This window comes from Astyanax mexicanus, chromosome 3 (genome assembly GCF_023375975.1).
Source record: "Astyanax mexicanus isolate ESR-SI-001 chromosome 3, AstMex3_surface, whole genome shotgun sequence".
Classification (NCBI taxonomy): Eukaryota; Metazoa; Chordata; class Actinopteri; order Characiformes; family Acestrorhamphidae; genus Astyanax; species Astyanax mexicanus.
In genome coordinates this window covers 31,875,204-31,896,483 of record NC_064410.1, presented here as the reverse complement: position 1 = coordinate 31,896,483, position 21,280 = coordinate 31,875,204, and the positions used below count along the sequence as shown (strand labels likewise).

The following is a 21,280-nucleotide window of genomic DNA, read 5'->3' as shown; positions in this document are numbered from 1 at the left end:
AGTTGTTTTATGTAAATCTTGAGAAATCTGGAGAACGTGTCTTAAAATTAAATTTGAGCTGAACAGGTTTGTGATTAACTAAATATTTTCAAATATCAACACTTTTACTTCTTCTCCAATATATCAGGGGGAATTCTTTTTAGGCATTAATGTTTCATTTATAATTTAAAAAATATATCTTAGCAAGTTAAAACTGAACAGGTATTTGAAAGACAAGCATCAAACAGCATTTTTACTTACATATATGATTTCCCAAAACAAAAGCAAACCACAACAACAACAAAAAAAAACTCCCCACACTTTTAACTCCACCACCCATCCCCAATACCCAACCTGAGTTGCCTTATGGTTCAAAACAAACAAACAAACAAACAAACAAACAAACAAAAAAAAAACACGCAGCAGGAGCGGTCATGTACAGATTCAGTTAACAATTCCGCACACTAAGATGTGCAATGAAAATAATGCTGATAATGCTAATGTTTCACTTAGTCTAAAGTGGTGGTTTGCATATTTTCATAATGAGATAACTCTGGGTTCCAAAATTTGTTAAATTTTCAGTTGATCCTCTAAGCGAATGCTTAATCTTTTCAGGTCAGACCTGCATGTGTATGCTAATGAGCTGAAACTTCTTTTGTCTCTTTAAGTACTCTCTTTAAATGTTGTCAGCACAGGTCTTATCAGCAGGTGAGATATATACAGGTGGGATGCTAAAACCTGAAACCTGAAACCCATCACATAGATAAGATATTCTGATTTTACAGCATATTTTGGAGCTTAAATTATACATTTGGTGTCATATCTACTACAAACACTGTAACAAAAAAAATAATTGTTAATGTAATTAATGTGTAATTGGAGGTTATATTTAATTAAGATCATAAGTACATGCTTAATTAGGATCATTAGTACATGCTTAATTAAGATAATTAGTAAATGCATAATTAAGATAATTATTACATGCTTAATTAATATCATTAGTACATGCTTCATTAAGTGAATTAGTACTTTTTTGTCATTAAGACATACTGACACGCCCTAAATCAAGCTGTGCAAGTTTGAGAGTTTAGCTTTTAATGCTTTTAAAGCAAATATTTTAATGCTTTTAAAGCAAATACAGTATTGTGCAAAGGTTTTAGGCACCTGTGGGAATTTCAGTAAAGAAAAAGCTTCTTATCTGTGCAGTAAGTGTTTATTAGCTCAGTAAAACACTAACATTACAATAAATACAAACAGAAAATTTACAAAAAGCAGAGATTTTACAGCACAATTTTCCTTAAAACATGTCCTAATCTCTCCTTATCTGAGTTTAATAGAGTTATTTCTAGTTCTTATATCAACACCTGGTTTGGTAAATTGGTAAATTTGGTAAATCAGGTGAGCTGCTGATGGAACTGAACATACACACATGCTGGCTGAGGAGCATCCAGGAGAAATCTGGAACTACACTTAGTTCTTCAGCTTGGCTTACAGAATTTAACATACAATTACTTTTTACGTTTTACTGTATTTATGTTTATTTGCATCAGTTCAAATCATGTGTTGGTTTTTTCAGGTAAAAAAAAACTTGTATTTGTGAGATAAATGAATTAGTGTAATTTGCTTTGGTGCCTAAAACTTTTGCACAGTACTGTCTCAAAATCTGAATTGATCATTTAATCGTTTTCATGGTGAGATTGTTCTAAAAATATTATTTGGTTCAGCCTATTTCTAGACTGGATTCCTTTTACTAGTTTTAAGTCATTTTGAGACCCCAGGCACAATCTATATGCATGATTGTTCTTAAGAACAGCAGTACTCTCCTTAAAACAAGTAAAATACCTCAAATATGTTGCAAAAATTTACTTTTTTTTTTTACTTTTCATAATTCTCAGAAAAGATATAATTTTAAAATCACATTACAAGGATACCACGTTGGGGTTTTCAGAACGGGGTAGTTTTTCAGTACACGTTGTGAACAGCAGTGTAATTTAAAGTTTTTTAACAGTACATTGTACAGATCCCTGCTCTACTTTTAAGAGCACCTGCAAAATGATTACAGGAGTGACTGGAGATGTGAGAGAAGAGTGTTAAATATGTCTCTGCACACGTCTTTCACGCTCATGTTATCTTGTCATCAATCATTTTGACTAGAGAAACCATCTGTCCCTCAACCTTGTTGTCAGAGGGGTGTTTTTTTGAGAGCTAGAACCTGTGGAACCTGTTTAATGGTAATGGCTTGAGGGTACAGAGCTCAGGTAGCACTTTCTTTTACAACTCAACCCTTTCACTCCCGCACATAACACACCCTCTCACTCCACCCAATCACTATCTCTCTCTCTATCTCCCTATCCCTCCACCTCTACTTCTCTGCCTTTCTCTTCTACCATGCAAAGTGCTGATTACGAAAAAGAAATTATAAAAAGATGTTTTGTTAGACTCTTTAATAAATGTGTATTTTTAGGGATTCTTTATTGAGGGTAATTGCTCTATATATGATTATACTTGAAGCATTAACTATACGTTAGTAAAATGATGTTTTTAAGCACTTTATGCCTGGTATGATAATATTCACATCTCTTCATTGTGTTGTTTTAACCTTGTGCATCTTATATTTATTCAGCTTTATCTGCTTCAGTAAATTTCTGAGGGGTGTATGATTTCCTACACTTCTACACATGTATTTTAGTGAGAACTTTTTCCTAAGCTTAATATTAAAAATGTACGTACTGCTCGCTTTTCTTAAATTGATATCTTAGCAAGTGAAATCATCTTAAATCTTGTCTACATAACTAATCATTCTCATTTAAAATCTAAATCTGGATCTGGAATCTCCTGAAATGCTTTACAGTTGTTCTCACTTCTCAGGTTGGAGCTTCTGAGAAATATTTGCAGATTAAGCCATTAAATGTTATCTAACTACCTGATAAAGGTGATATTAGCATCCCCACATTAGCCTCCAATTCAATTTAATATTTAATGTAAAGTTTTATTGTTTTTTTAAAGCACTAAATAAGCTGGCTTCCACTTATATCATCAAATTACTTCAGTTCCATATTTATGAGAATTACACAGACTAAGAAATTTAATTATATATTTTTTTATCATATAAAAAAGGTGATTTTGATCATAAAAGACAATGCCTATCGGTTTCTTGCTTGTGGCTTAACATAGGATGCAAGATGGCCAATGTTATCGCAAAGTAACGCAGAGTTACACCCATTAATCAATCAGGCACATAGAAATTAAATTCTGGCCTTCTGAATAATAAAACCTAGTGGTAGCATATATCCAAAAAACATCAAAGTATTTCAGTGCTAGATATACAGTGTATGGCTGTAAATGTGACAAATGAACTCTGATAAAGAAAACTCTTTTCTAAGACTGTTAATTAACCATAAAACCTCACCATTTAGAGCTATTAAATGTTTTTTTTTATACTCATAATCAATTATGCCAAAACCACACAAGCACAATAAAACCTGAGTGTAACAAATACATAAAGAAAAGTTTAATTTAGTTAGTTCTTCTTAACAATAGTAAGCATTCAACCTTACAAGCAGCTTTTACACTGAAAAAGATTTAAAAATGTGTCTTTAAAATGTTTTGAAACATGTTCAGGTTTCTTAACAGAAGCACTAAATCTGTACTGAGATTCTCTCTGGAAAGTGTTATACCTAATGATGTATGATCTCGATTACTCATTTTGAAAATTCGTTTAAAACAATAATCGATTTGATTAACCACCCAGATCGTCTATATAACATCAAAAAGATAATAATAATCATTATATAAATAATAATTTTACTGGGCAATAGTCCTGTTTGTTTAAAGTCTGCATCATGTGACAATTAATCAATTTAAAAAAAACAAGCTTTTGATGAACTAAAGCCACGTTTGCCAGTCGCCTGAGGACAGAACTCAGATTGCTTTCATTTACAACACAACCTTTACACTCACATAACACACCCTCTTACTCCACCCAATCACTATCTCTCTCCCCATCACCCTATCCCTCCACCTCTACCTCCCCACCTCTCTCTCGTACTGATCAAATCTTATGTACATGTACAAGCAAAGAGGAAGATCATAAATTAAGGAAAAATTGATGTTTTACTCTTTATAAAAGGGATATTCTCCGACATTTTCTCAAATGTTTATTAAATCTTCTTAAATACTTATTATATTACTTATAATAATCATTTCTACAGTTTTCAAGAACGACCACACTCAACACTTATCTGATACTGCAGCATATGAACACACCCCACACACTCTGTGTGCTTATTGGCTGCTGCTTTCACTTACCTTACCTAACAAAAAAAAAAAAACTCCCTGCAGAAACACAACTTGCTTCTTCTTGTTTTCCACAGTGTTCAGTTTTTCTGTTGGGGAAATACAAAAATTAGCTTTAATGATTTATATTCAGTTCACACGTAGTATTGGTTTAAGGACTATATGGCAATATTTTTAAAGGCATTGAATCATAATGCATATATTTTACTGTTTTAATTAATTAAATTTTTCATTTGCTGAAATCCTTATCTAGAATAATCTACCTTATAAAAACATATTTTTTTTAAGCATTCAGAAATTCTTTTCTAAACTTTACTTGATGTGTCAAGTTTAAATGTGCAATATTGTTTATTTGATTGCTGTAAGAATAAAAAATAAAAATAGTGAACTTTATTTTGATAGTTTTGACATTTTGTGGAAACTTTTCATTCAGATATAATTCCATTTTTGTTTTGAATAATATATCTTACACACACAAAAAACACATGCACACAATACATTAAACAAAGATCTTGTTGAACAGGTTAAAGTGCATACACTTTTAAACAGGTTTCTTAAAAATGCATTTGCACAGAGCTGCACTGCAATATTAATGCAAGTGAGGTCTCAGTTATGGTCAAAATCAAATCAAAACATCTAATTGTAAGATTTTTTTAAGAATATGATTATATTATTATAATTCAATGTTTAATATACTTGCATATTTAATAGATATGCATGCAAACATCTTATCTATTGAAAAAATAAATGCATTTTTAGGAACATTATTATTTAACATTAAAAAAAGGTTTGCCAAGAAAAATTACTTGCCAAAAAAATTGCATAAAAGTCACATTTAGAAGTGTGGGTGGGTTTGAAGGATGGTATGTGTGAAATGAGCTGCACAGCAGGGATCTGCAGAAAGAAACCTTTATTCTACATAGCTGCAAAATCAGAGACCTGCTAGTGGAATGCAGCTGCTGTCTCATAAAGCTGCTTTAAAATGACGGATGGTCCCGCCTGAGATTAACAGGCTCTATATGTTTGTAGTTTGTGTGTGGCTGTCTTCACTAAAAATGTTAAAAGAAATTTGCTGTGCTTTTGATGGATTTTCTATTGAGAAAGAATGAATGCTTGCTTTAAGAAGCAGAGCTGTTTCTGAAGTGAAAGTATGAGTATCACAATATAACTCAAATAAAAGAGCATAAACTGTACTGTAGTGAAAGCATGGGTACTGTCTCACAATCAAACTCAGATTAAGGAGGCAGAAACTGTATTACAGTGAATGTATGGGTACTGCATGATTAATCTAACTCAAATGAAATGGCAGAAACAGTGCTATAGTCAAAGTAGGCCTGGACAATAATTCGATATCGGTATTTATCGCGATAAGAAATGTTTCAATAACGGTGATATCAGCTTTGTGGTATATCGATATGTATTAGAATCACGGACAGGCGTTTTTTACTGGCGTCAGCTCACCCCAGAGCTCAACACATTCAGCCCCCGTAGCTGGGCTACGTCAGTGCGTGATGACGTAACCTCACAGGCACGTAGCCAAATAGGCTAGGCTATGCAAGGCTAGGTTAAAATGGCTAGGCTCGGGTCCGCTTCGCTACTCAGCACATATGTCTCGCGCTGGAGCCAAACAGAGCCGGGACGAGCGGATCCAAGGCTAAGGTAGACTCGATTCGGTCGGCCGCGGGTCCGCGGGTCCTCGAGGCCGGCCGCGGGCCCGCTCGCTCGGCCGTGGGTCCTCGAGGCCGGCCGCGGGTCGCTCCCTTGCCGCTTTGCTGCAAATTGTGCCGGAGAGTGCAGCCGACCAGCAGCGGTAATGTTAATACATCTAATCTGTTCCACCACTTCAAGCAACTCCACTACATACAATATTTTTCTTATACTGACTGAAGCACTTTTATAGCTTATGTTGTAACTAAGTTATTCATAGTTGATAGAGCCTGTAGGTTTGTTTATTTGACGGGAAATCTTGTTGCTTTTATGTATATAAAGGCTTCTTGTATTCTATATCTTAGTTGAAACACGTTTTAATCTGTTAAATTTGTTCACAAAGAATAAAAAGCTCTGCCTCTATTGTAATTTAAAGTTATTTTTATTGGTAATAGTTATATAGGCTTATGTTTGACAGGGATGTCATGTTATTATTTTGCTATATGCAAATAATATTGAGCATTCATTTATTTTGACTACTTTTATTTCTAAAGTATTACAGTTTTTAAGGAAGTGAAAGGAGGTTTTAAAGTCTTAAATTAAATTTTCAGACAGTAGTAGGTACAGATTTCCATTAGATAGATAGATAGATAGATAGATAGATAGATAGATAGATAGATGTGCATATAATGAGGGTATCTGATGCCAGCAATACAAAAAGTGCAAATACACAGTTATATAATAATTTAAATTCGCAGTGCTGCAGGGATTGCAGGGCTTCTTAGCAGTTTTCTGAGGCCTTCAAAGTATTTATATTGATATCAAAATTATATCGTATCGACCGAAATTTAAGGAATATATCGTGATATAAATTTTGGCCATATCGTCCAGCACTAAGTCAAAGCATGGGTACTGTATCATAATCTTACTCAGTTAAAAGAGCAGAGAATATAATGTGGTAAAAGTATAGGTACTGTATTGCAATTGAAGGTATAAAAAAGCAGACATTGTAGAATAGTGGAAGTATGAGTACTGCGTTACAATTAAACTCAATTTTAAAAAACAGAAACTTTACTACAGTGAAAATATAATTTACTGTCTGTATCACAATCTAACGCAAATGTAAGAGGAGAAACTATTGTAGTAAAAGCATAGGTACTGTATCACAATATAACTCTATTAAAAGAGCAGATATTGCATTATAGTGGAAGTGTGGGTACTGTATTTCAATCTAACTCAATAAAAGAAGCAAAAACTGAATTATAGTTGATGTATGGGTACTGTAACAGAATCTAACACAATTAAAAGAGCAGAAATTAAACTGTAGTGAAAGCATGGGTACTGTAATACAGTCCAACTATATTAAAATAATAAAAATTGCTTTATAGTGGAAGCATGGATACTGTGTCACAATCTAACTCAATTAAATGAACAAAAACTGGATTATAGTGGATGTATGGGTGCTGTAATACAATCTAACTCGATAAACAGAGCAAAATATGTACTGTAGTGAAAGTATGGGCATTGTATCACAATATAACCCAATTAAAGGAGCAAAAACTGGATTATAGTGGATGTATGGGTATTGTTTTACAATCGTACTCAATTAACAAAGCAGAAGCTGTACTGTAATAAAAGCATGGGTACTTTACTACAATGCACTAAAGTGAAATAATGTGCACTGTATCATAATAACTATATTAAAGCAGCAGAAACTATACTATAGATTGTACTATAGTGAATGGATGCATTGCATACGGTATCACAATCTTAATTAAACAAGCATAAACTCTACTATAGACAAAACAGACAACTCATAATTGTATTAATTTCTGGATCACATAAAAATTAACAGCTGATAAAAAAATAATTTAAATTAAAATATATCGAAATCTAAGGTGATATAAAGAAATATTGATGATTTCAGGAAAACACTTTTCTTATAAGATGCCAAAAGTGTCTGACATTTTTTATCTTTATTACATAACTGTTGGATTACTGTGATGCATTAATGTTATTAAATAATCTACATTTATTCACTACAAAAGGATGATGGTTTATAAGAAAGTGAGTGAAACATCTATTTAGCAGAATGGAGTTGGGCTTCTTCATGGTCACAACTACAGGGGTTCACTCGCATATCTCTACAGAACAGCACGTGACCTAGGATCACTGTTTCTAATGCCGAGCATAGAGGCGTGTAAAGCCCCCCAGCACTGGGCGGTGCAGGAGTGGGACCACATTCTCTGCAGTAAAGAAGCTCCACCACTCAGTAACTTTAGGATGAGCTGAAGTGACAGATCTGATAATCCAACATTAAAACCTGATCTCACTATTGATCATCATGAAATCTCCTTCACAGTAATGTTTCAGCCTTTACTTTGAAACCCATTTAGAGGAATAGAGGCTATTCCTGCAGAAAAAGGGTCAAACTCCCTATTAATTTCCTTGATTACAGAAAAACACTTGAGGTAACACAGGTATATTTAAACAGCTGATGCAGTTTAATGTGAATTTAAGTAATTTGGCTGCTCTGAACAATGTCGGTTGGTGACACCCAGGCTGAGAGCGGCTGAGGTGTTAAGAACAAGACATATTTCTCAGTTGAGTCACTAATGGCTTCAGGCAGTGTCGTATTTCTCACAGATCCTTATCTAATGCCATCTAACACCACACCTTTCACACTGAAGACTTACTGGTGAATAACAATGGTTGATAGCTGATCCATTTAACAAAAAAAACCCAAAAACGAATTAAATAATCTTTGCAGAGCAAAAAGTTTTTCAGAAAATTACTTTATAATAACACATTCAGGAATTTGCTAAACAATGCTTATCAAGTTCAACAATGATCTTTAGATTACATGAATATCCATGGCTATCTTTTCGGATTATTAAGGATAAACACACCCAAAATGTTTTATGACCATTGCACAACATTGTTACTGAATGATTTGTCTGGAGTCTAGAGCGAATAACAATACTTCAGTTTGGTCCAGAAGTTTGAAATGCTTGCTAAAAATGTTCTCACTATGAGATTAATCTAGTCTTATCAAGGATTTCAAGGACGCAACTGATGTATCCTTCCACGTCCTCAGTTTTCCATTATTCTCAGTGCAAAACAGCAACCCAGACTAGAGTACCGTATTTTTCGGACTATAAGGCGCACCGTATTATAAGACGCACTATCAAAGAACGCCTATTTTCTGCTATTTTTCCATACATAGGGCGCATCGCATTATAAGGCGCGTTAAGTGACACTAGAAAGGGTGCCTATATCAAAGTGAACAGGGGTGGCGCCATGTTTCCCTTCCCCCACCGGGGGTGGTCGCTTGCCGGTGGAGCGTCTCAGTATATATAAATCTAGCTCTTTCAAAGTCAAACGAGTGCTGGATATTAATCTACACAGATTCCTCTCCTGAAAACTGTTTATTTGGGTGAGTAACGTGCTTCAGTTTATTTACAGTAAGCTTAGATTTCCAGATGTCCACTAAGGCTTGCTGCACCAGCGTTAGCATAGCTATCCGCTAGCACGCTAGCTAGTCACCTAAACTAGTAAAGTTAACCCAAACTTAAACGACAGCGTTACACTGAGTAATCCTGCGTGTTCTGGTAAGACAGTGAGATATTAGCTAGCGATTCGTCCCCCGTAGCTTGTTTTAACACTGTAAACAAGCAGATTACAGGCTGATAAAACTCACCTCTGAGAGAGTTAGCGCTTAGCATCTAGCTAATGCTAGCCAGGCAAAGCAGCACAGACTTACAGGCCGATAACTCACCTCTGAACGGTGAACGCTTAGCGATTAGCATCTAACTCTAATAATACTGCTCCAGCAGTATTAAAAGTGCTAAATTTAGAAAATACTGATCTCTGAACAGTGAAAAAGCTAGCTAGCTAAGCGGTTAGCATCTAGCTAATGCTATTGCTGCTCTGCACGGAGTGTGTGTTTACTGCTCCTTACACCTGACGGGTAAAATTTAGATAATACTGATCTCTGAACAGTGAATAAGCTAGCTAATGCTATTTGCTGCTCCAGCCTCGGAGCTGCACGGCTCTGGACTCTGTATAGCACTGAAACTCTGTATAATGCTGCACGGAGTGTGTGTTTACTGCTCCTTACAACCTGACGAGTAAAATTTAGATAATACTGATCTCAGTGAATAAGCTAGCTAGCTTAGCGGTTAGCATCTAGCTAATGCTATTGCTGCTCAGCCTCGGAGCTGCACGGCTCTGGACTCTGTATAGCACTGAAACTCTCTATAACGCTGCACGGAGTGTGTGTTTACTGCTCCTTACAACCTGACGAGTAAAATTTAGATAATACTGATCTCAGTGAATAAGCTAGCTAGCTTAGCGGTTAGCATCTAGCTAATGCTATTGCTGCTCAGCCTCGGAGCTGCACGGCTCTGGACTCTGTATAGCACTGAAACTCTCTATAACGCTGCACGGAGTGTGTGTTTACTGCTCCTTACAACCTGACGAGTAAAATCCATACAAAAGGCGCACCGTATTATAAGACGCACTGTCAATTTTTGTGAAAATTAAAAGTTTTTAAGTGCGCCTTATAGTCCGAAAAATACGGTATGTATTAAAATGTCAATTATTGTAATTAACTGTAATAATTTTTTTATGGAAAAAACACACTAGTTGTACATTATGTCAATATATTAAGTAACCATTAAGCCCAATTAGATTGTTCCATATATGTGACCAGCAAGGAGTCTTTATACAAAAGTCCTATCAAGGACCTGTCTTACAGCATCATAAACATCCACATAAATTGGATTCTTAAAACTAAGACTTCATCTAAAACGTAGGCCTACCTGTTTACCATTATAAAAAATCAAGTCACTTATGATAAACAGTGTCAGCCAGCGGCCTTAAATGTAGTTTTTGGAAATCTGTATTTTAGTATTTTAGATTGCTGCTGACGAGGACAAGATCCGTAAGTTAATAGGACAGGATGGAAGGCACACACATACCAGTTATGCTTGTGCATTTAATGCCAGACACTACAACTGATGCAAACCGCAGACAGTACTAAATACAGCAATAACGTCTTCTGAGAGATAACATAAGCATTAGAGGGATTTCAGATGCACATACTTTGTTATTATAGTCTTGATCCAAAGGCTTTAGGCTGCTTAACCAGATTTTCTCCAAAGCTCAACTGTAGAGGAAATGTAAAGCCAGGCCTGCTGTCAGTGCTGTGCTAAAAGAAAGTTGAGGAACTGTGTGTTCTACTTTGATAGATTGTGTAACATATCCCATGTAAGCTTTGACTCAGGCAACAGGTCACCGAAGCTTTTAGCCAGAGGTGTTTGGTGCCCTCAAGTGGAGAATGCACATGGCGTATTCCACCGAATCAGTGCCATTTCTGTCCTCAGGAATAAAAAAAAAAGTTTAAATACATTTTATTATTAAGCAAAGTGTCTTGTTCATTGTAGTAATTGCAAAAAGAAAATATGTAATTTAAAAAATAATAAAAACCACCTAGAACACTGAAAAAAGAGCATTTGTTTCCTGTCCCCACTCTCTAACTACAAAATTTACCATGAAATATAATTATTAAAATCCTTTAGATATGTATTTTTTCTGCATTGTTCGGTGACACCAAATCTATGCTTTACAAATATTTATTTACTTCATAATAAATCCATAATATTTAAATTAAAATACACATTTTAGTTAAAAAATAATAAAAACTACCTAGAACACTGAAAAAAGAACATTTTTTTCTGTCCCCACTCTCTAACTACAAATATTACCATGAAATATAATTACTAAAATTCTTCAGTTATGTATTTTTTCTGCATTGTTGTGTGACGCTAAATCTATGCTTTACAAATATATACTTATTTCATAATAAAACCATAATATTTAAGTTAAAATACACATTTATTTGTGTCCCTGGGTTTTCGCTCAGCCCTGTTACCGTAAAACATTACTACATCTAAAACATCTGGAATATTCTACAAGTCACATCTACAACAGGAAGTTACATCAGTTGGTTCTTCTGAAGACCATGGGAAGACCAAAATAAAGTTCCCTTATTTGTTTTTCTGTATATTTAATCTTATTGTAACTGTGACTGAAGAGGTCAATCTCAACGTTCTGTCTTGCTACCTAAATTAATTCTCAGATCTTATTGGTTTATTTTAAAAATACAAATTTTGGGAAAATTACTAGATTGTTCTTAGCGTCCTCCTGCTATTAGCATAGCCGCCATTTAGCTATTTTCATGTTTTTGCTAATTCTATGCTAAAAACTCATTCCTTTCAGTCCTGTTACTCATAACATAAAGAGTATCCAGACTGAGTGACAGTAACAGAAGTGAGTGCCAGTAACAGGACAGAGTGCCATTAAAAGGAGCTGTTTGGTTCATAATTTATTGTATGATAATAAATTTGATAATTTCCAGGTTTTGGTCTTCTTGAGAAAAAATCTAAGGGATTAGTGGATTTGCATTTAAACATGGCTTTAAATTTTGTAACAGGGCTAAAAAAATGTAACCATCTTCGGCTTAGAAACCTTGTAAAAAAATAAGTAAAACTTCCTGAGACTTAAAAGTACATGTTTTGAATAGTTAAATACATGTGTTATTAGAATCAGAGTTGAAAAAAAAAATCATTTGAAAGAGTTACAACAAGCAAATGTCACCCATTTGGTGGAATGATCCATATACATACTGAAGTTATCAAACAAATATATATAGAGAGATGTTTCAGGCTAAATAAGAAGTCAGAGAATAATTTGCTAAAATAAATAAATAATGTGATATTGCAGAAGTGGTCCAACAAAATATTACAGTGTGTGACCTTTTGTTTGACCAGGCAGAGTTGGCAAAGTGAGGCTTTTGAGAGAAAACCAACTGGATCAGTGAATTCCCTGCTAAATTCAGCTGGTCAGCCAGAAACAAAAAAATACACTACACTGATCAAGAGGTAGTTAAGAAGCTAGCAAACCAACATAGACTATGTTTTTCCAGGATGACCAGCTGGATTTAAGATGGAGTTTTTTTGTAGTGATGAAGGTCTCTTTTTAGGGATTAAAAGGCAACATGCAATTCTTGACATGTCTTGACATTGGCAAAGAATGGACAGTTCACTGCTAGATATGTGCGTTTAGCTTTGTAGCTAAACACTTTGTGTTGTCATTAGCTGGTAGCATTTTTGCCCACTACAACAGAAAGCTAGTTTAGTAAACTTCAATTTATATATGAATGTGTGCCTTCCTACCTCAGAATCCTGTATGAGAATGCTGCAAATCTTTAGTGGAAGCCACAGCCTTGATTTTGTGAAACGTGTGAATTATCGCACCACACTGACATCTGGTGGTCAATCCAAAAACAACAGGAACAACTTGAAACACGGGTACATAGGGAAGCAAAAATAAGAGAGCACACCAGTTTCTTAAAGGGAAATGTTTGAGTAAAATGAATGCCATTAGAACAGTTTACCCTGGTTTGTATATTTAGCCCTGCTTTATTTTACTGAATTAAAGGTCTCTGAAGACAGAATTTTGAATCTTGCTCATGAATATTCATACATGCAAACATATAATCTCTGATTGGCTAAGAGCCATGCAGCAGCACCTACCTGCCTTCCTCTCACAATCAATTTTACAGCTCTAAAACTCGAAGGACAAAATGTTTTCAAGGATACAGCCTTAGTTATAAAGATAGATACTTATAAAGATAGTTATAAAGATAGCACTGAGTGGAGCAGATCTTCACCCCCGAAACTGATTCAGAAACACTTCAGGTTCTAAATCAGTTTCTGTGATTTTGTTATTAATAGGCATATGTTTTAGTAAAATGAATGTCAAGGGAGCAGTTTATTGTGAAAAAAGTAATGTGGTGTATATATTTACCTCTGCTTTATTTCACTGAATTAGAGGTCTCTGAAGAAAGACAGGATTTTGGCTCTTGCTCATGAATATTCATACATGCAAACATATCGCCTCTGATTGGCTAACAGCACTGCAGCAGAGAATGCCTACCTCTCCCCCTCCCAATCAATTTTACAGCTCTAAAAATCCAAGGACAAAATGTTTTCAGAGATACTTAGTTGTAAAGATATAGCATAGTTTCTTTCAGCTAAACTAACACTATTCAACTCTTACCTCAGACTTGCTGATTCTGTGTTTGGGCAGTTTCACCACGTCGAAGCCCCAGACATATAATTTAAACCTACAGTCACTTACACAAGATTGCTAATGCTAACTAGCTGGTGTAAACAGCTCCTGCTTATCTAACGTGACAGTGTCGCGAGCCGAGGTGGACACAGAGCTTTTCCTGATCGACTCATTTTTTTCTGAACATTTTTTTTGACTAGCTTCTGCAGATAATGAAGGCTGAAGAACAGTTTAATGTGCAGCATGCATATACAACTCAGAGAGACCTATAGTATTTTACAAAAAACAAGAAAAAGTGGATTTTAGCTTTACCTTTTAGCTCTAAAGCTGTTTAAATGAAATGCTCAGTAATTTCAAACAGATTAAGTCGAGTGTTTCAGTAAGCTTCAGATTAATTTAAGCTTTACAATAGGTAGGGTGTTCTTGGTTATTCATATACAGAAAAAGCAGGTTCAGTTTGTCAATAAGGAAACAAGGAAGAAGAGAGTAGAGAGTAACCAAGCTATATACCGGACGAGAATATATACTGTACTGTCTTTTATACGCTGGCATGAACTACAAGAGAATAAAGGGTAACTACCGAACAAACACATAGCTGACCAGCTTCTTGTTGGACTTGTAAGTAACATGTTATTTTTGTTGCATTGGCAGCATCCGGGAAACATAAAACCAAGCGTAAATATAAAGGGAACTCAGAACCTTCTTACCAGAGTGGGAGGATTTGTATTTTTTATTGAGCGTTATGCCAGCTGGCATCATCATGCCATCATGCCAGCTTTCAATAGTAGTAGTACTGATATTCGTTTGCACATATTTGTGTAAATTCATAACCGATGCCTTTTGGTAGTGATACGTTTTTTTCTGGCTCTTTGTGTTTCAAAGGTTGGCCACCCCTGGTCTAGAGGACCTGAGAATGATGTATTGTAAGAGAGCATAATATATCCATAAATCAGCTCTGGTAAAGTTGTGTTGGCCATATGACATTTGTTTTGCTAACAGCTGTTTATCACTAAAGGAAGTTTTCCTTGAGGAATCTGCTTGCTTGCCTTTTTTGTGAGCACATGCACAAGTGTTTTAAAGGTTGACTAGGTTTTTTTTTACAACTGTAGTTGGTTTCTCTGGTCCAAATCAGAGATGGGTAATCTTTGGGATGAGCTGGAGCTTCACAGCGTAAAGGAAAAGCAGAAACTATTGTTCAGCACCTCCAGGAATTCCCTTAAGATGTTGAGAAAAATTATTCTTGGTGAATCTACCTCTGAGAAAAGACACTGAGATTAAAATACAGAGAGTGCGCAGATCTGTCCTCACAGGTAAATGTGGCTTCTTAGAAAAATCTAAAGTATAAAACATATTCTGTCTTGTTTAACACTTTTTATTTACAAAATAATTCTGCATGTGTTCATGTACAGCTTTAATATAGTCTTCAATATTAAATTTACAAAGCAAATAATCATAAAAAGAAAGAAAACATTGAATAATAAGAGGTGTGTCCAAACCTTTGACTGGCACTGTAGATTTTACTTTGTTTGCTCTTTGGAGAGGAGCATAGTGAGTATAGAACTGTTCTAATGTATGCAAAAATAGCTTAACAAATGTTTTGGATTCAAAACTGGAAAAGAAATAACTGCTTTTTTCCCCAAAGCTTAACACTGAAGGATGAGTTCTTACTGATTGGCTCTTACTGAGAGCATTTCTTACTGATGTTACTCTTCCTCACAGTTCACTCAGTGTTGCACTTTGTTCTTGACCTTTATTTTATGAAATAATGTGAGAGTGATGTTACTATTGTTGTAGATTTAGAGTATGGGTATGGAGTTTCCTTCTTAAATAACATGATAATAGTAATGCAGGATGAGGAACTCCCAATCCTGGAGGGCAGAATTCCTACTCAAGCACTCATGCTTCAGAAAACGTATTACTCCTCTAACTATAAATGCAGAATCTGCACAGGCAAAACCCAAATCTGAAACTGAGTGCAGACGTTCAGAGCTATTTATTGTTTGAATAATCAATGTAACAGGAGACACCTGGGCAAAAAAACACACCCGACAGTCACATGCTCCAATATGTTTACTCTCAAGAACAATTAATTAGAGAGTTCAGACAAAAGATGCTATGTTCTGAATTGTGCATCAGATCCAGCTGTAAATACCTAGTAATAAAAGCTAAAATGTTTGTCTCTTTATATATTTTTTAATGATAAACCCAAATGTTTTCAGTCTACAGCAGAAATAAAGAGACAGGCCTCACTGTTACAATACCTTTGTCATGAACTGTACATGAACTGTCACAAGAAATTTTATATGAAAACACGGGCAAATATTTATCGTAAAGAGCCGACAAAGATGATAGTTCTGTGCTTTGTTGCAGCCGAGTAATCCAAAATTTCAAAAAGAGGTATGCCTTTCAAACTTCTAACAAATACAGTCTTGATAAACACTACTGGTGAAAGTTTTAGAACACATCTAATTTTAAGTAGTTCATTAGCAGTGCAGTATGGCCCAGACAAGATACTTTTTTATTTTTTCATCTGAGCAATTACTTTATTCCTGGACTTCACCTTTCAGACCTGTAATTATTCTCTTCTCTGCTAAAACTGAGACTTAGTCTAATGTTAAGCTGAGCTAAGGGCATTGCCATGTGGGTCAGCCAAACCTCTTCCTTAACCAGTTTTTTTTTTACCATTTCCAAGAGTCTTTTGAATGTGTAGAAAACAGAAATAACCGCTTCAACTGTAATTTGTAAATCCAATCCAAACTGTAAATCCAATAGTTACACATTTATCTGTTTTTTTTTCTAGTTATTATGATGAAAGTGTGAATGTGCTGTGTGTTGTGTAAATGCTGCAGTAGAGAGTAACAGCAATAACAGCTGTAAACTGTTAACAAAATGTTTCATAATATACTTTACAATATACTAAAATAATTTTTACGTTTTTAGCTCATTTGAATATACATGTATATATATATATATATATATATATATATATATATATGTGTGTGTGTGTGTGTGTCTGTCTGTCTGTATATGAAACCTCACCATGATCACTATATTTATCTTATCCCAAAACCTAAGCCTAACATCACCCCCAAAACCTGATCCCAACCCTAAACCCCAACACGCTTAAGAATTTACCCCCCTGTTTGTTATCGACATGAACATATCTAGATAAAAAATATTATTTGAATAAACAAACAAAGTTGAGAGTATGTGGCATTCATGCTTTTTTATGCTTTTGTAGTGTATTTTGTGCTATGGTGTCAATCAGAGAAGGATGAGCTTGTACCCTAAATCTATCATAGTTACATTCTTGTTATGTTGGCTATTAAGAATATAAATGTATGTATTTAATCATGTTTACACTATTTGCATTTCATGATCATTCTTATCCTTTTTTCATAGTTTTTCCCAAATGATTTCTACAAGTAGTACCTTAGGCCATACACAAATTCCAGCATCCCAACCCGTTCCATCGTTATATTCCATAACATAAGCAGAATAACTGAAAAACACACTCATAAGCTTAAGTAATGCTTTGAACACTTTATTGATTTGTGCATCAGGTAGCGATGGGTTTCTTGATGCTCAGAGTGCTCGTATTTGCTGTACTTGTGAGTTTGTTCACAAGGTCCCACTCACAGCCTTGGAACTGGAGCTGACCACTTTGCCGTCCACCACCTCTTCCACGATGGTCACCACTTTGCGGGTTGTGCTGGAGCTGGAGGTCGATTTCGCGGTTGTGCTGTTCAGGTAAAAAGATTGAGGAAAAAAAAGACCAGTCAGTTAAAAGGAAAACATTTAATGCTGTTATTGCTGAGTCTAAATTCTGAGAAAAATGCGTAATACAATAAATGTTGCTATTTCGCTGTGGAAACTCACCTGGCACTGGTCTCTCCATCCAGCAGTCTTCTGTACTCTGCAATCTCCATCTCCAGTCTGGTCTTGATGTCCAGCAGCATCTGGTACTCGTGACCTTGGCGTTCCAGGTCAGCGCGCAGCTGCACCAGCTGCTCCTCCATGTTGGATACTTGCATCTGGTAGCCAGCTAGCTTGGAGGAGTAGCGTGCCTGCGTGTCTGCAAGTGTGTTTTCCAGTGAGGCTTTCTGTTGGGGAGAGATCAGTTTGGTAATGGTGTTCCAGGACAGATTATTTTAATTTGATTGGAGGCGAATGTGTTCTGCCAGTTACATACCATGCTGAGTTGTGATTGAAGCTCGATTTCGAGCCCCTGCAGTGTGCGCTTGACCTCTGTGATTTCTGACCGGCTTGTCTGGAGGGTTTCTGTGCTTTTGACGACTTCTTTGTTCAAGGTCTCGGTCTATGAAAAATAAAGTTAAAACAAAAAAACTATTATAACAGTCCAGTAAGGTTCGCAGTTTATAAAATACAGAGAAATACCCAAAACTTATATATATATATGTATTTTTAGCTTTAATTTACCTTGGCCTGGAACCAAGCCTCGAGATCTCTGCGGTTCTTGGCAGCGACAGCCTCGTAGTGCTCACGGATTTCAGCCATGACTTTGTTGAGGTCTTCCTGTGGCTTGGCGTCTACTTCTACGTGGACCTGTCCACTCATCTGGGAGCGCACAGCCAAGAGTTCCTGAAGATGCAAGGCAAGGACAGTGTCAAACAGTGTCAAACAAACCATTGACTTAAAGCAACATGATGACATAAGTATATTTGCAGGTCAGTTTGGCTTTTCTGGCTTTTTGACACACTCACCTCCTCATGGTTCTTCTTGAGGAACACCAGCTCCTCCCTCAGACCCTCGATCTGCATCTCCAGATCGGACCTGGCCAAGGTCAGCTCATCCAGAGCTCTCCTCAGCCCAGCGATGTCAGCTTCAACAGACTGTCTCATCGCCAGCTCGTTCTCGTATCTGTGTAAGACATGATGGATGGATCAAAAATCTGCAAGAATGTTCAGTTTTATGAGGAATGCTAAGATTTACGTCTGTTTTTTTTGGACTTACTTGACTCTGAAGTCATCTGCAGCGAGCTTGGCGTTGTCAATGCTAAGGTAGATGCCTCCATTGACACGTGTGGCATCCTGGATCTTCAAGAAAGAATAAAGAAGCAAATTAGCATTAAGTCACATTGAAAGGTCAGTGGTATTTCTGCATTGTTTGGTATTATTTGAGATGAGCCCTTCTTTAGAGTTGTGTAGGAGTGCTTTATGTTCTAACTGAATGGTGGGTTGAGGTAGGCACTGGGTGTGGTTTACACTCTAATGGAAACTATACTCATACAGAATAACTGATACGGTAATGGAAGGAGGTCAACCCAGAAACATTTCAGTCATTGTAAAGTAAACAGAAGAACGGCCTAAACATCTGCTTATTGCTCAATATAAGTTTACAATATAAGTTTAATGATCTGAGAGAAACTCAGATCATTAGAGTGTCCTGACCTACCAATGGACCCATCTTACACTTTAAAGGGTCCTTTAAGACCACCAAAACAACTCAACATACCTTGCCCTGGAGGTCAGTGATGGTGGCATAGTATGCAGAGTAGTCTCGAGCTGTGGGTGATGTCTTGCTCTCCAGGAACTGGCGGATCTTCAGCTCCAGGTCGGCGTTGGCCTTCTCCAGAGAGCGCACCTTCTCCAGGTAGGTGGCCAGGCGGTCGTTGAGGTTCTGCATGGTGGCCTTCTCGTTGGCGGACACATCAACAGTATCGGACATGTTGAAGCCGCCTCCGGCACCACCACCGAAGCCATAACCACCTCCAGCTCCTCCAGCACCACCACCAAAGCCATAGCCGCCTCCGGCACCTCCAGCTGAACGGAGGAGAGCAGGACCACTGGAAATGCGAACCCCACTGCTTCCTGCACCTCCATACACACTAGAGGACCGCATGGAACCCATACGGCCTCCGGCTCCACCAGCAGACATGCGCATTGAGCCACCAGATCCTCCAATCAGGGATCCCCCTGAGGAATAGCCACGAGTGGAGTAGGTGGAGCTCATGTTGATGAAGGGTTTCTGTCAGTCTGCTCTGGCTGAAGAGGAGTGAGTGCAGCAGTGAGGGATGGTGAGTTTTTATACAGGTTGAGAGGGGAGGGAATAAATGAGAGTGAATGGGAGGAGGAGGAGGATTATTGAACCCCTGAAGGCAAATAGACTCATGCACAAGAGTCCATAAACACACACACACACACACACACACACACACACACACACACACACGCACACACTCCCACAAATCATATGGGCTGCAGGTGTCTACACCCACCCAACAAAGGCATTGAAAAGTAATAATACAGCAGATTCCAAAATGTCAGTTATAAATCCTCACAGAGAAACTTTCCTCAGCTCAGAGTTATGTAAAGTCAATCTGCTAAACATGATACATTCAGTAGATAAGCCGTTAACCCCTAAGGGTCTGTATGGTGATACAGCTAACTTACACTAGTTATAGTTTCATAGAAGACTATATTACACCTGCAGGTTTAAGTATTAATAAAACATTTATGATATCAAGAAGCATCTGCACAATTTAGTTGGGAAAGGAGCATTATCTATTATGGAGGAACGATAAATACCTTCTTAAAATATTATTGACAACCAGTAAAAAAAAGACTATACAGTATATTTAATAGTGTTAAATTAACGCTGCGAGTGTCAAAATTGAACACTTTCAGGGGCCTATCTCACATCTTATTTCACGTCTTCCACCAGTGTTGTTCAAATAGCAAAGGCGCTTATAAATATATATGTACACATAGGTACATTTCTGGCATATTGCTATAATGGGAAATGGAAAACACAGGTGTGCCACTGACTTATTAAAACCCTGCATTCAACATTGAAATGTCAGATGTTTATTGCTATCTGGGCAGCAGCACTGCACGACCCAACTTTTACATTAACATAATTAACACAAAATAAAATAACATTGCTTTACCTTCACAGTGTGCACGAGCCTGGTCAGTTTCCTCTGCTGAGAAGTGCAGAAGTGCCAATCTGCCAAAGTCAGAGGGCACACCTGGTTCTTAAAGGGAATGTGAGGCAAGTGATATGCTAGTAGGTTTATTTTATGTTGTACCCAAAACACCTATGATTAATTAAGAGAATTAGTACATGCCTTTTGTGCATTTCAAGCCATGCGAGGAGTATTTTTCCCATAACTATGATATCAAAGAGACACTGACACACCCAAAATCAGGCTGCACTGTGCTCGGTTGGTGGCTCGCATGGCACTACATTGGATTTGCTA

The 21,280-nt window shown here is 36.6% G+C and overlaps 1 protein-coding gene across 1 annotated transcript; it reads right to left on the bottom strand.

Annotated features, from left to right (window-relative positions):
- Window positions 1-17,586: 17,586 nt before the first annotated feature.
- LOC103044360 (keratin, type I cytoskeletal 13) lies at window positions 17,587-20,090 on the bottom strand. The gene is made up of 7 exons (XM_015602245.3): window positions 19,534-20,090; window positions 19,033-19,115; window positions 18,783-18,939; window positions 18,499-18,660; window positions 18,251-18,376; window positions 17,938-18,161; window positions 17,587-17,800 (listed from the first exon to the last, which is right to left on the bottom strand). The coding sequence occupies exons 1-7, from the start codon at window positions 20,029-20,031 to the stop codon at window positions 17,680-17,682; spliced, it is 1,371 nt and encodes a 456-aa protein (XP_015457731.3). The 5' UTR covers window positions 20,032-20,090; the 3' UTR covers window positions 17,587-17,679.
- Window positions 20,091-21,280: the final 1,190 nt, after the last annotated feature.